Here is a 12,639-nt window from a genome sequence, read left to right as displayed (position 1 = left end):
AGGCTTTTCCTTTCTTGCTACTCTCAGGTGAGCCGCATGTTGCTTCACGCTGTGCCATCGCGGAGCGCCAGAAACACGGATTGACCAATTACAATTTACGAGCCTGTGCATCAGTCGTGGCACGTTGAGAATCTGCTGACAGATTTTTCTTTTGATCCCTGAGATGGGCCCAGATCTAAAGCTTGTCCGGAGATAGCCGAAGGTAAGCCAGAACGGAAGAGGGTAAAGGAGCCTCTAAATCACTGCTGCTGCTAACTACATTAGTAGTACATTACATTGCTGCTGTTCCACGTGGTGAGGATGACGAGGGTCAGGCCCCCCGGGGCATCCCCCGCATTTTCAAGACAACGTTACATGTAAGACGCCATGAAGGATTCATGGTGAACGAATCAGATACATGATGATGTCTTACTCGATGTTGGAAATACGAACCTGGCTGGCCTGGACCCAAACTGCAAAAGGAGCTCGTGACAGGCAGGTCGCCATGGCCTGGTTTTATTTATGATAAAGGCCATGTCCTCCGTCGTCCATGCCATTCAGTGTCTGCCTCGCTGGTGTGCATATGTTGCCTCCAGTAGTAGCCTGACGTTCTGGTACTGATTCTGACCTCCAGAGAACTGTTGAATGTCATTTGATATTTAGGAGATACTCCGGCCATCTATATCTGGCACCATCGTTCCTATATACTAAATTCTTGCTACAGCCAAATTGGTCACGATGATTATCGGAAATATCTATGTAATAACGGCCATTGCCGTTATTGGGGGTGGTCTGTTCGGTTTTGATATCGCTTCCATGTCTGCCATGTAAGTGTCTATCATCTTCATTATGCCGATCTAGAGAATAAGAAGGCAAAGGCTGCTAACACCCTAAAAGCCTCGGGACGAACCAATATAAATGTTATTTCAACCAAGGTCCTGACGGACCTCCGTTCAATGATAAGCCTAACTGCACTGGCCCTACGTCGTCGACGCAGGGCGGAATCACTGCTTCTATGCCGGGAGGCTCCTTCGTTGGAGCCCTCATCTCCGGTTTCCTGACAGATATATTTGGTCGTAATAAGGCGATTCAGATTGGTTCTGTAATATGGTCTGTTCTGTCTATTTTTTCCTGGATCCTGAAAGAGCTATCTTTTCAACCGAGATTGCTGATATATGGAGTGACAATCAACAGGCTGATCGGCTCCATCCTGGTCTGCGCCTCGCAGAACATTGGCATGCTCGTCGTCGGCCGTTTCATCAACGGCCTTTCCGTTGGCATCTGCTCCGCCCAGGTTCCCGTCTACGTCGCGGAACTCGCACCGCCCAGCAAGCGCGGACTCGTGGTCGGCACCCAGCAGTGGGCCATCACCTGGGGCATCCTGATCATGTTCTATGTCTCATACGGATGCTCGTACATCGACGGCGTCGCGGCCTTCCGGATCCCATGGGGTCTGCAGATGATCCCCGCGGCGATCCTCCTGATAGGGTTGATGTTTCTGCCCGAGTCGCCGCGGTGGTTGGCGCGGAAGGATCGCTGGGAGGATTGTCATAAGGTGCTGGCGCTGGTCCATGGCAAGGGGGACATGAATAATCCATTGGTGCAGTTTGAGCTGAGGGAGGTGAAGGAGACGGTCGAGTTTGAGCGTGCTAATGCGGATGTTACCTATCTGGACTTGTTCAAGCCGGATATGATCTATAGGACCCATGTGGGTGTTTTCACGCAGATTTGGTCTCAATTGACGGGGATGAATGTGATTATGTATTGTAAGTGTCTATTCCATTCCCTCAGCCCATGTTTGCCTTGCCATCCCAGCTCTCTCCCTCCCAGTTTACTGACCCTGTTGGATTGGACACCAGATATCACCTTCGTCTTCGGTATGGCCGGCCTCACGGGCCAAACCAACCTGATTGCCTCCTCCATCAACTACGTAATCAACGTAATGGTCACCATCCCCGCCCTGCTCTTCATCGACCGCATCGGCCGACGCATCGCCCTCATCCTCGGCGCCACTTCCCTTGCAATCTGGTGGTTCGCCTGCGCCGGCCTCCTCGCCTCCTACGGCCACCCCGCCCCGCCCGGCGGTGTCAACGGCACGCCCGAAGAAAGCTGGCAGATCTCCGGCCCAGCCTCGAAAGCCGTCATCGCATGCTCCTACCTCGTGGTCGCATCCTTCGCCCCCTCGTGGGGCCCCGTCTCGTGGATCTACTGCCCAGAACTCTTCCCGCTTCGACTCCGCGGCAAGGCCGTGGCCGTGACGACGGCAAGTAACTGGATCTTCAACTTCGCTCTGGGGTACTTCACGCCACCCGCGTTTGAGAATATCAAGTGGAAGACATACCTCCTCTTTGGGGTGTTTAGTGTCGCGATGGCGGTGCACAGTTTTCTGTGCTTTCCTGAGACGGCGGGGAAGACGCTTGAGGAGGTCGAGGATATCTTTGCCAGTAGGGTGCCTGCGTGGAAGACGTCTGTGGAGACGAAGCGGATTCGCGCGATTGAGCATGGGGAGGTCGATCCGGAGAAGATTGCGGCTGGAGACTGCAAACGTGCTTGATTTATAGAAAAAGATGCCAGTATTTCCTGGTTGGGTCAGCTTGTGGTGACCTGAGTCTTGTTGGACTTACAGGACCAGTGTAAACCAACCAAGCGAACTTGTAGCGGAATGTATATAGGTGCCTAATATATCAGAATATCATCCCTATTCCTTCAGTTTTGTATCGAGAAAGCCACCAAAAAACTTCTGGGATCTGTCCAGCCCTAAGCGAAAAACACCCATCGTTCCCTGTTAAGTTGTTATCATTTGGCTTGCAATTCCTTACATCCATCTTTCCAAACTTCGCCGGAAACCTCGTAAGGCTCTTGTTCCTCTCCACAGATCCATGATGTCCCGCAAGTAATATAGAGGGGTAGTAAACAGACGATACCAGACAAAAACCAAGTGAAAGAACTTCGTTATATGCATATACAGCACAATGCAATGCAATGCAATCACCATACTACAGTGCATGGTCATACAGATAGATAACACTTCAACCGTTTCAATGAGACCTGGGCGTCTCACAGGAACTGCATCAAAGTCGAAAGCATATCCCTCAGATCCCTCTCGCCGGGTTCCTCGTCGCCAAGGCCTTCCATTTGCTCTGTGTGTAGCTGTTAGCATTGTAATATAAAACCACATAAATGGCATTAGAAGATCGAGGCTTACTTACCCTGCAAAGTGCCTTTGACAAGAGACAGATCCTCATCGCGGTCCGCGAGAAGCGACTCGATCTTCTTCCTCGCTCCGTCGTCTTCAGCAACGAGCCATGCGAGGATAACGTCGATCATCTGGAACATTCGTCAAATGATGCCCTGTAACTAATAGGAGTAAATGGATACCAACCTGCAACGAGAACAGCCCCGCGTCGAAACGCCTCGAGAGCCATTCGGCGGCCAGCGCCTCCTGGTCCTCCTTGCTCAGGCTCAGCGCCTTCTTCTCCCGCTCGATGGCCTGCTCGACGGGCGCCAGTCGCGAAGCGTAGTCTCGTCGTAGCTTGATCAGCCGCTCGATCTTCTCGTAGTCTTTCTCCATGAACTTGGCGAGAGTTCGGATGCGTGGGGCTGAGCCGCCTGGAAGGAGGCGGAGGAGGGAGGAGAATATGCCCAGGAGATGCTCGATCGTTTCGTTCTCTTGCTGCACGAGGTCAGTGTTGAACTGATCTGATCCATAGAGAGGATGATGTAAACTGGACTCACCTTCCTCATGAACATGCCAAATGCCGTCCTCAAACATGCAGCTTCGACAAAGCGCTCGCATGCAGGAGCGCCGCCTTGTCCGCCGAGTGCATGGTCGAGGACACGCAGGGCCCGCTGCTTGCTCAGCTTGCCCTCCCTCAGCATGATCTGCGCAAGCTCGACGCCTTCTCCTTCCAGGAACTTCTCCTTGCCCGCATCCTCGTCGACCAGACAGGTCAGGCAGTCAAAGAGGTTCTCCATGTATTCCTCCTCGTCGGAATCCTTCTCCGGATCGCGTTTGCGGTAGGCGCTCAGCAGGCGGAGTACAACATCCACGCCGTCCATCTCGATGAATTTCTCCCTGTTCTTGGACGAGGATTGCAGAAGGATGGCCAGGATTTCAGCAGCATACTGCTTGTTCTGGCTCACGGGGGTCTCTTTCCGCTGGACACGGGACAGAAGCCACGACATCATGCCGGAGTCCTGTCCGATCTTCTCTGCGATCGACGTTTGCGAGGCCAGGTTCTCGAGTATATCTTGCCATGGTCAGTAGCTGTACGTAAGCCTTACTGTAAAATGGTGTACTTACTCAATGTGTAGTAGACGCCTGACCTATCGGCCTCGTTCTCCTCGTCTAGTCGGGACAGATTCTGCGTCAAGAGCTCGATGATATCCGCATCCAACTTGCAAGATAATCAGCACCTGCACGAAACCAACCCCAAACAAGACAGACAAACGTACCATCGCATTAACCAGACTATCCCACTGCTCCTGCTCCGCCTGGACATCCTCATCCGTCAACTCGCTGATCGTCTGGATCGCATCGATCGCGATATCCGTGTTCTCATGCGACAGGAGCGAGACGAGCGAACCGACTGAGCCCATCTTCGCAAACTCCTCGTACAACTCGGGGTGCTCGGAGAGGATGGAGAGCGACTTGATATCGGAGTCGAGGTCGGCTTCGGAGGCCATGAATCTGTACCGGTCAGCTTCCCGCTCAGAAGACAAAAAACTCTGAACCGTTCCTAATTCACGACGAGATGGGTATGTCGGGATTGACGCACTTCTGCGGCTCATTCTCATACTTGGCCCTCATCTCCGCGTTCTTCGATATCCGCTTCTCGAAGTTCAGCGCCATCTTGCGCACCCACGCTGCGTCGATCTTTTCGGGCTGTAAAAGGACAAAAACACCATCAGTCACCATCCCCCAAAACGAAGACCCAAACACCGGAGGGCGACAGGATCACATACAGCAACATCCCCCTCATCCGCCTGATCAATATACTCAATCGCCTCCCTCGTCTGGCGCGTCATGCCACCACCAAAGAACCGTCCCCCTTCCTCATCATCCTCCGGGATATCCTCCTCCGGGTCAAAATCGGGCGGGAGTTCGGGGCCCGCTTCCTGGTCTTCGTCTGCTCCGGCTTCGTCCTCGACCATCGCGGCTTTGCCTTTGTTCTTGACGTCGCCGTTGGCGCCTAGTTTGGCGGCTTTGTAGAGTTCATCTGTTGCCGTCGTTGAGTTGGGTCAGTATCGTGTTGTTGCGCGGAGTGAAAGACATGAGAGGATAGCGTGCAGATTGATCGGATGGGACGAGACGGGGAACGAGACGTACTTGGATCTGTAGCCACTTCTAGCTTCCGCTTCTGGCTTCCTGTAGCTATGGGTTTCTTGTTAATTGTTAGCCTGAACCCTCATCAATGAAGGATGGGATATATAACATACCTTGAAAAGCTCATCTACGCTCGTCATGGTTGCGCCGCGCGCAGAGGCGAACGAAACGGAGAGAGAAACTTCGTCGTCGGAGACCAGTTAACTCCTATCAGGGGATTTGCTGAAAAATAAAATAAAGAAAAAGATTTGCCCGCGCTTGTCCCTTCTTCTTTTTCTTCTTCCAGTGGTGTGTTAACCAAGTGAATTAAGCAGGTAATATATCCGATCGCGTCTCTCTCGCGCCGCAGCTCAACTCAAGCCCGCAGTTCCCATCCGGAGCTCCAAAGCACAAGCCACTGGCCTAGCCCAACTACGGCCGTCCACAAAAGCTACAACCGCACTCCGCTCCGAAACCCGCCGCCAAGTTTCTTGAAAGATCTGATCTTCGACCTACCCACCTACAACAATAGCCTACCCTCACAAAGTACCTACGGACAGATTTACCACACAGTTTTAAAACGACAAGGATAGAAATGGCCCCCAAGCGCGTCGTCGTCACCTCCTCCTCCGGCCGCGGCCGCCAGCAGGAAGGCTTCTTCGGCAGCGCCTGGCGCGAGCTGACGGCGTCCGAGAACGCGACCATCGTGCGGAGCGTGCTTGTTTTTGGTGTAAGTAATATTCACTCGTCATGGATTTTAAGAGGATGGATGGGGAGAGAGGGAGGGACAGAGAGGGGCTAACTAGGATGTGATGTTACAGGCCGCAGTCGCATTCCTCCACAGCAGCCTGAGCGAGCTTTTGCTTCCCCCGTAAGTTCTGCCCCCTCCTTCGCGATTCCATTGCAGAGAGATATATATACAGGACAGCACGAGGGGGTCTTTGAGCAAGCAATGGCTGATTCTTCAACCCCAGTCTCTAAATTCATCGATCGCCGAAAATCCCCGAATTCGATTACACCGTGACGTGACATAAGAGAGAAAAAAGAGAGAGTGCGAATATTAAAAAAATATGGACCTCAATGACTGCGAGGATTTACGATGTCGCATTGTCGAACCGGAGGTTTGATTGATGGCTGCATGTATGATACCGTGACTATGGGCGCGAGTTGCAATTTCCGAAGGGGTTTATGTCCGTATGCGAGCATAAGATCTAGTTAAGGGACTCGACTAGACGGAGGACGCTTTCGGGGGGGGCATCGAGTGCTCGGCGTCATTTTTTATGTATTCTTTGTTGGGCTGTGTGCATTTTGTTGCATTATGGGCGCCTCTTTCTCCAATCCATGTATTAGAATTCAACGAAATATGGTATGATATAACGTTCAATTGACCCTTTGTAACATTCCTAACTAGGTAACTAACAGCGGGGTTAATCAACTGATGGCTCAAACAACGGCTTGCAGTCGCAGTTGCAGGCCTTCAGTGTGTACATCATATCAGTAAACATTTAATCAAATTCATCGATCGCAGGTAGACAAGGAGTTGTTAAGGGGATGTTGGCTGCAATGCGAGCCATACAACCTTAGCAGGACAAGGCGGGACAGGACAAGACAAGCAGGTAGGCAAGAAGAGAAAAATAGATCCAAACTTCGAAGGGGAGGAGATATCAACAGATAAGACAATAAACAAACTCACCCTCGAATATCCGAGGTAAGAAAGCAAACACAGACAGATAGATAACAGATAGATACAACCAGTCCAGCTGCGCAACGCCAGGCCTATTGCAGACCAATAACTGTCCAAGAAATAACACAAATAGGTGCTCCGAGTAAGGTAGGGACAGGTAACGGGGTATATCATATGTACATACATTGCATTATCATTATCATTAGTTACGCGAGTGTCTGGTATAATATGTGGGGTATATGTAGGTAGTGATAAATGATAATAATAATAACGGTGCTCTAGTGGATAGTAGCACTACACAAAAGGGGGGAGAGAAGAAATGAAATGCGAGCCGGGGTGTTACGGTGATCGAAGAAAGGAAGGGAAAAGAAAAGGTACGCAAGAAAGGAAGAGGCATACAGGAACCAAATACGACAAAGTAGGAATCAACAAGAAGATCCAACAGATGAGCCATACATACCACGGAGCCTTGTTAAAAGAAAAACAAACAAAAAGAATAAGGTATAAGAAGAAAATAACACCAACCGGTTCAGAATATACCAGTATACGCGTACGATGACAAAATCTGCTGGTCAAAGTCTGGCAGACCGTGAGCAACGCTCTGATGCAGATACAGCGCCGACGCCGCATACTGATGATTGTTATGATCCTCGATCGAAATTGGTAGCACCTGAACCGGTACCTCGTGCGTCATGACCTGAAAGCCGGGACCCGAATACGAGAACGAATACGGATGCTGTCCGTTTCTTCCCACTTTCTGCTGGATTTGTCGGGTATATATGTCCAAGCCATCATTCACTTCCTTGGCTTCCACTTTTCGGGGACAGATCTTCCGTAGATGGGTCGTGGGTGTAGGAGGAACACCAGAGGACCTTCGCGACCGCTCCAGCTTGATGGCTTTGTTCGAGCCATGATCACCACCACCGGACGGCCCATCGTCTTCGGAGCTCCGCCGCTTTCTTTTCCGTGAGGTACCCGGGGACTCTGGCGTCTGTGAACCACTCGCAGGCGTAAGAGTCGACAACTCAACGTCCATCACGCGGAAACCCGGCGGCGCATAGTACACGTTGCCGTTGCAGCCCGTAACCCTGATTTCTGGGTCCTCAATCAGTATCATGCCACGGTTGCTCATGACGGTCTCGGTCTCCTGTAGTTTCTGTTGCTGCTGCTGATGGCCATTATCGTTATTGTGCATGGCAGTCACAGCATCCAACACCCCTTTCAACCGGTCAACTGCAATCTTTGCCGGGCGACAGACACTCTTCTCCTGCATCTCGCGGAAGATATTATAGGCGGAGGCGACGGCTTGAAAATCAGCCCTGTCGGACGGGCGACGTTCCAGCATGTTCAGGGTGAGCAGCATAGCGGCGTTGAATGCCTGCTGGCTGAGACTCCAGTGGATCAGGCTGATTGGAATGTTCTTGCGGCAGTAAAAGAAGGTCCGCAGGACTTCGTGACAGCTGGAGATGACCGTTGCGTACCCCCGTTCCGGCTTGTCGTCACTATATTTCTTGGGACGACCCCTACCAGCAGCGCTGACTTGCCTTTTCCTATTCAATAGAATCAGGTAGTTGTGGATGTAGCAGTGAAAGACGGCGGCGTGGAAGTTCAACGGCCACTCCGGGGCGACAACTTCGCACTCCTCCTCGTCCAGCCAGGACTCCTTGAACCGGACTAAGGCAGGAAGCGTCTCCTGCAGCTGGAGCAGGCGGTCCGTGAATTCGTCGATTTTCGTGTTGGTCAGGCTCTCGCACGAGATGATCTGGCGGCTAAGGATCGTATACTGGTTGAGGTACATCTCAAGACGTCGTGCCTTCTGGTTATCTCCCAGTTCGCAGAAGGCCAGTTGCGACGAAGGCGGGCAGTTTCCGATGCCAGATATACCTAGCGGACGTCCCAGAGTCATGGAGTAGAACTGGTCCATGAAAAGCATCAACCACCACAGATTGCGACGCAGATCGCATTCCTTCTGGCTGGGCGCGGGGGTTAGAGACTGCGGGTCCTGATGTACTAAATTTCCAAACCGATCAGTCTCTGCTTCAACATACGAGGTATATAATCGATGATACATACATCCCATTCCCTGCGCGACACGTATCGTCTGGCCATACAACGTATACGCATCCAGAAATTTCCCCGTATTTATCAGGTAAGCGCCAATAAGCAGGAGAGTCTGGACGGCAAGGAGAGTCGGACGGTTCATGTAGCTGCTCAACCGCAGCGCATGCATCGACGCCGCAACTGCGTTTCGCGTCAGCGGCCAACCACTACACCTCCATAGTGGGACAACAAACGTACTGTATATATCCGCCTGAATCAGCTCCTTCTCCATCGCGCCTGGCACCCACTGCTGCACGTTGTTCCCGAATTGCCTAAACTGCACCGCATGCGCCATGGCAGCGAGGATTAGAGCAAGCATCTGCGGGTTCCGCTCAGCACCGTTCTGCAGGTCCGCCAGAAAACACTCGACCTCCGGCGTTGCCAGCTTGTTGGGTATGTACTGGAAACATTGCGCTTGCTTATCGAACCCGGTCAAGAGGGAGAAGATCTCTTCAGGCGACGGAAGGATATCAAGAAGGGACTTCGGTCCCAGGGACGGCGTCCACAGCGACGGGAACGGGTCCGCCGGCGCATCTTGATATGCGAAGGTGTTCACCTCCCTCAGGGCCGGATGCGCGAGGGAGACCGGTCTGCAGTGCTTCGGTTGCGACTCGAGCCGGTCCAGCTGGATCCATATGTATGCATACATGAGTTTTGGCTGCAGTATCACCGGAACACTGTGCGCTTCTTACCTTATACTGGATTTCCTGCGCAGAAAGACACCCGTAGACGAGACTGTCCGGGGGCTCTTCCGGTCTGACTTTCCACTGTACAGAAGAAGAGGGGACCCTCTTAGCGGCTCTCGAGTTGTTGTTATTGATGTTGTTGTCTACCGACGGAGGAGAATGACAGTCTCCCAACGAAGCAGCCTTCTTCTCCAGCAGCGCCTTCAGCTCCGCATTCTCCTTTCGCAGGATCTTGAGCTGGCGCGCCTGGTCAATGGCCTTGTTGCTCGCGTCCACGGGGAAGAAGCAGTCTGTTGGTTTGCCTCGTGAGCAGCAAGCAGAGCAAGGTTTGATCCTGTCGCACTGCAGGAGAGAGCAAATGTCACCAAGCTGTCGGGCCACAGAGATTGCACTAGGAGGAGAAAACAAATGGTGGGGTAGCTCTATTTACTTTGACCTTGCGAAAGCGGCACTGGTTACAGGACATCCGCGGCCGCAGCGTCTTCTTGCTGTTGGGCAGACCGCGATTATTTGCCGCTGGCGCAGATGATGGGGATGATGCGCTGCCATTGTGATTGTGGTTCTTGTGGTGGTGATGGGAGGACAAGACATCCTGCACCGTGACGTCGTCCATGGCGAGTGCTGCTATTTGGGTTCGAGGACCGTGATCTGGTGATCCACAGGCGAAGGGAATCCTTCTGAGCTGCTGCATTGAGAGACAGACAGACAGACAGCAAAGAAAGAAAGAAAGAAACGAGTGATTGGAAGTGGGAGATCCTGACCGGAAACGTCGTCGCACATCTGCGACAGCTTCCATCCATATACCCAGCGGGCGATCATGGGCGATTAGACTATCGAGGCTATCATCAAGCTTCTGCAAAACGTATACAACTAGGCGCGGTGCCAAGACCCAACGTTACTCTGCTACGTGCTTAAGCGACGTGTTGTGCCGGGGACACCATCGCGGAGCTAGTCAGCCACACGGTCTATCTACCGTCTTTTATTTGGGACTTGATCAATGTGACACAGCGAGGCAGAAACCGAGGTCTCGACCCAGGACAAAGGAGGACGGCCACACGGTGTCAATGGTTCGTTGGCCAGACCGACAAGTCGCAGGGCGGAGCAGACGCGTCGCGGGCCTCCAATGGCAGGGGCGATCCCCTGGCCCATGCTCGCCGTAGACGCCAGCGAGCGCGCCTCTCGGTCATTCGGCCTATCCAGAAAGGGGGCGCGCATGGGGATCTGCACTGTCAAAACCCCACATGTCCGGACTCTGCCGCGCAAGATCTCCTTTTGGGGCATCCCGCCGCCGGCTCAGCTTCAGCCCGCGGAACCGTGGAAGCCCTTCCGATTGGGTTCCGCGGTCCTGCTGCAGATCCGGGCCGCTGGGAGGGAAAGAACGAGCCTGCTGTTCGCGTGGGCGCGTTCTTCCCAAGAGAGTCTGGTCCCCCGTTCTGGTATCTGCTGTGAGAGCCTCGCGCTGGCGGTTTCCCTATACATGCTGAGAACCAAGCACTGTGGCTTGCTCCGTCCCGACCCGTATGAGGCGTGAAGAAAAAGCCGGCGAGGCCGTGCCAGGGTCCTCGCTCTCGATCCATCAAGCTTACGGATAACAATTTCCGCAACTGGGACATCCAGCGCAGGCAGAATATCTGCTAGCTACCTAAGCCTGCTGCGCAGCGTGCAAGCCCGTTAGTAGTTACCTACTTAGTATGCAGCACAGTTAGCTACGGAGTTAAGCTATGGAGTACACTACGCATATGGCACGTTGTCAACCATCATCACGGTTAAACTGATTTAAGGGTCTCCCCTCCCCATCCCACCCGGGAACCCGCATTTTTTTTGGCACGGCATTCCCCCACCCATCGGGGAAGTATCTCTCTGCCATCCTGTATGCGGCGTAGTCATGTCAGCCTGCCAACCACGACACAACCCGCCAGTCAGTTAGTGACGGAACGCACTTCCTTCCGCAGGGGTAGTTCTACTCCCTAGTAAGGGTGCCTCCCTCTTCCTCCCTCCCCCCCCTCCCCGTTCGTTATCATCACTGATACCCAGCCGTGCACTTGCTACTTTCATACTAGATCCATCCGCCGTGGATACCACACGATACCTCTCTTGGTACAGCCTAGCGGGGGACGGGAGGGAGGGGCACCTGGCAAACAAGACAGGCCGCTGTCATAAACAGGCTATCTTTGACAGGGTGCGTCTATGCATAAAGAGAGACAGAGAGAGAGAGAGAGAGAGACGTTCTAGGCTCTTTCGACCTATCTGCATCTGGGTCCGTGGATCGTTGCCCAATGCAGTCGTGCTTCGTCCTGCATTGTTTCTTTTCTTATGAAGAGCCTCGTGATGATGATCATTATTATTAATAACGCTGAGGTAACCGCGGCTAAAGTCCTTATTTTTGTTTTTCGTCCAAAATTTTGGGTTGAGAATGGCGAATGTCTTTTCCTGTCTGTCCAATCGTAGTGTACACTGACGGTAATCTATTTTATATGCCACACACACACCGTCCATCTGGCCCTGCCAAAAAAAGGGACATAGTCCAGCGGCTGCGCAGCAGATAGTAGTAGTCCTGTGCATAATAATCCTCGTTCCCAGATCGACTCAGGAACAAGGGTTCTGCGACGCCCCAAACAGAAAAAAAACATGTGCCGGGGAGATGTGATGGTCCCAATATCGCTACTGCGCCGTAACCCAAAGTGTTTCTTCAAGGCATGTGCAATGTGCAAATCATGCGTCTCACATGCAGACTGCCGCCCGTTGCTGCTGTCATTTATTCACGAGACCAACTAAAATTTGTGGATCGTCCACGTCAAAGTCCCATTTATGCGAATTGGAGACCCATGGTGGCTATCGCTGATAAGCTTGATGTAGATTATTGCAACCTCGTCCCATAGACCGCT

At 52.6% G+C, this 12,639-nt stretch overlaps 5 protein-coding genes across 5 annotated transcripts; 3 read left to right on the top strand and 2 right to left on the bottom strand.

The window, feature by feature from the left end:
- Positions 1-717: 717 nt before the first annotated feature.
- Positions 718-2,533, top strand: VTN00DRAFT_3652 (uncharacterized protein; the record flags this gene model as incomplete). The annotated part of the gene is made up of 4 exons (XM_069429993.1): positions 718-806; positions 877-1,089; positions 1,174-1,745; positions 1,839-2,533. 4 exons carry the CDS (start codon positions 718-720, stop codon positions 2,531-2,533), a joined length of 1,569 nt encoding a protein of 522 aa, XP_069289173.1.
- Positions 2,534-3,036: 503 nt separating this feature from the next.
- VTN00DRAFT_3651 (uncharacterized protein) lies at positions 3,037-5,445 on the bottom strand (the record flags this gene model as incomplete). Its single annotated transcript, XM_069429992.1, has 10 exons — positions 3,037-3,119; positions 3,189-3,306; positions 3,362-3,652; positions 3,715-4,229; positions 4,283-4,376; positions 4,435-4,669; positions 4,758-4,864; positions 4,945-5,198; positions 5,309-5,363; positions 5,419-5,445. 10 exons carry the CDS (start codon positions 5,443-5,445, stop codon positions 3,037-3,039), a joined length of 1,779 nt encoding a protein of 592 aa, XP_069289172.1.
- Positions 5,446-5,879: 434 nt separating this feature from the next.
- Positions 5,880-6,159, top strand: VTN00DRAFT_3650 (uncharacterized protein; the record flags this gene model as incomplete). The annotated part of the gene is made up of 2 exons (XM_069429991.1): positions 5,880-6,014; positions 6,106-6,159. The coding sequence occupies 2 exons, from the start codon at positions 5,880-5,882 to the stop codon at positions 6,157-6,159; spliced, it is 189 nt and encodes a 62-aa protein (XP_069289171.1).
- A 1,338-nt stretch (positions 6,160-7,497) lies between these two features.
- Positions 7,498-10,445, bottom strand: VTN00DRAFT_3649 (uncharacterized protein; the record flags this gene model as incomplete). The annotated part of the gene is made up of 5 exons (XM_069429989.1): positions 7,498-8,978; positions 9,042-9,209; positions 9,267-9,693; positions 9,761-10,096; positions 10,191-10,445. 5 exons carry the CDS (start codon positions 10,443-10,445, stop codon positions 7,498-7,500), a joined length of 2,667 nt encoding a protein of 888 aa, XP_069289170.1.
- Positions 10,446-10,877: 432 nt separating this feature from the next.
- Positions 10,878-11,285, top strand: VTN00DRAFT_3648 (uncharacterized protein; the record flags this gene model as incomplete). The annotated part of the gene is made up of 1 exon (XM_069429988.1): positions 10,878-11,285. One exon carries the CDS (start codon positions 10,878-10,880, stop codon positions 11,283-11,285), a length of 408 nt encoding a protein of 135 aa, XP_069289169.1.
- Between the last annotated feature and the right edge of the window lie 1,354 nt (positions 11,286-12,639).

The sequence above is a fragment of the Thermoascus crustaceus genome (genome assembly GCF_041956765.1).
Source record: "Thermoascus crustaceus strain CBS 181.67 unplaced genomic scaffold VTN00scaffold_2, whole genome shotgun sequence".
In the NCBI taxonomy this organism is placed as follows: Eukaryota; Fungi; Ascomycota; class Eurotiomycetes; order Eurotiales; family Thermoascaceae; genus Thermoascus; species Thermoascus crustaceus.
The sequence above is the reverse complement of the archived record's forward strand: the minus strand, read 5'-3'. Positions and strand labels throughout refer to the sequence as shown.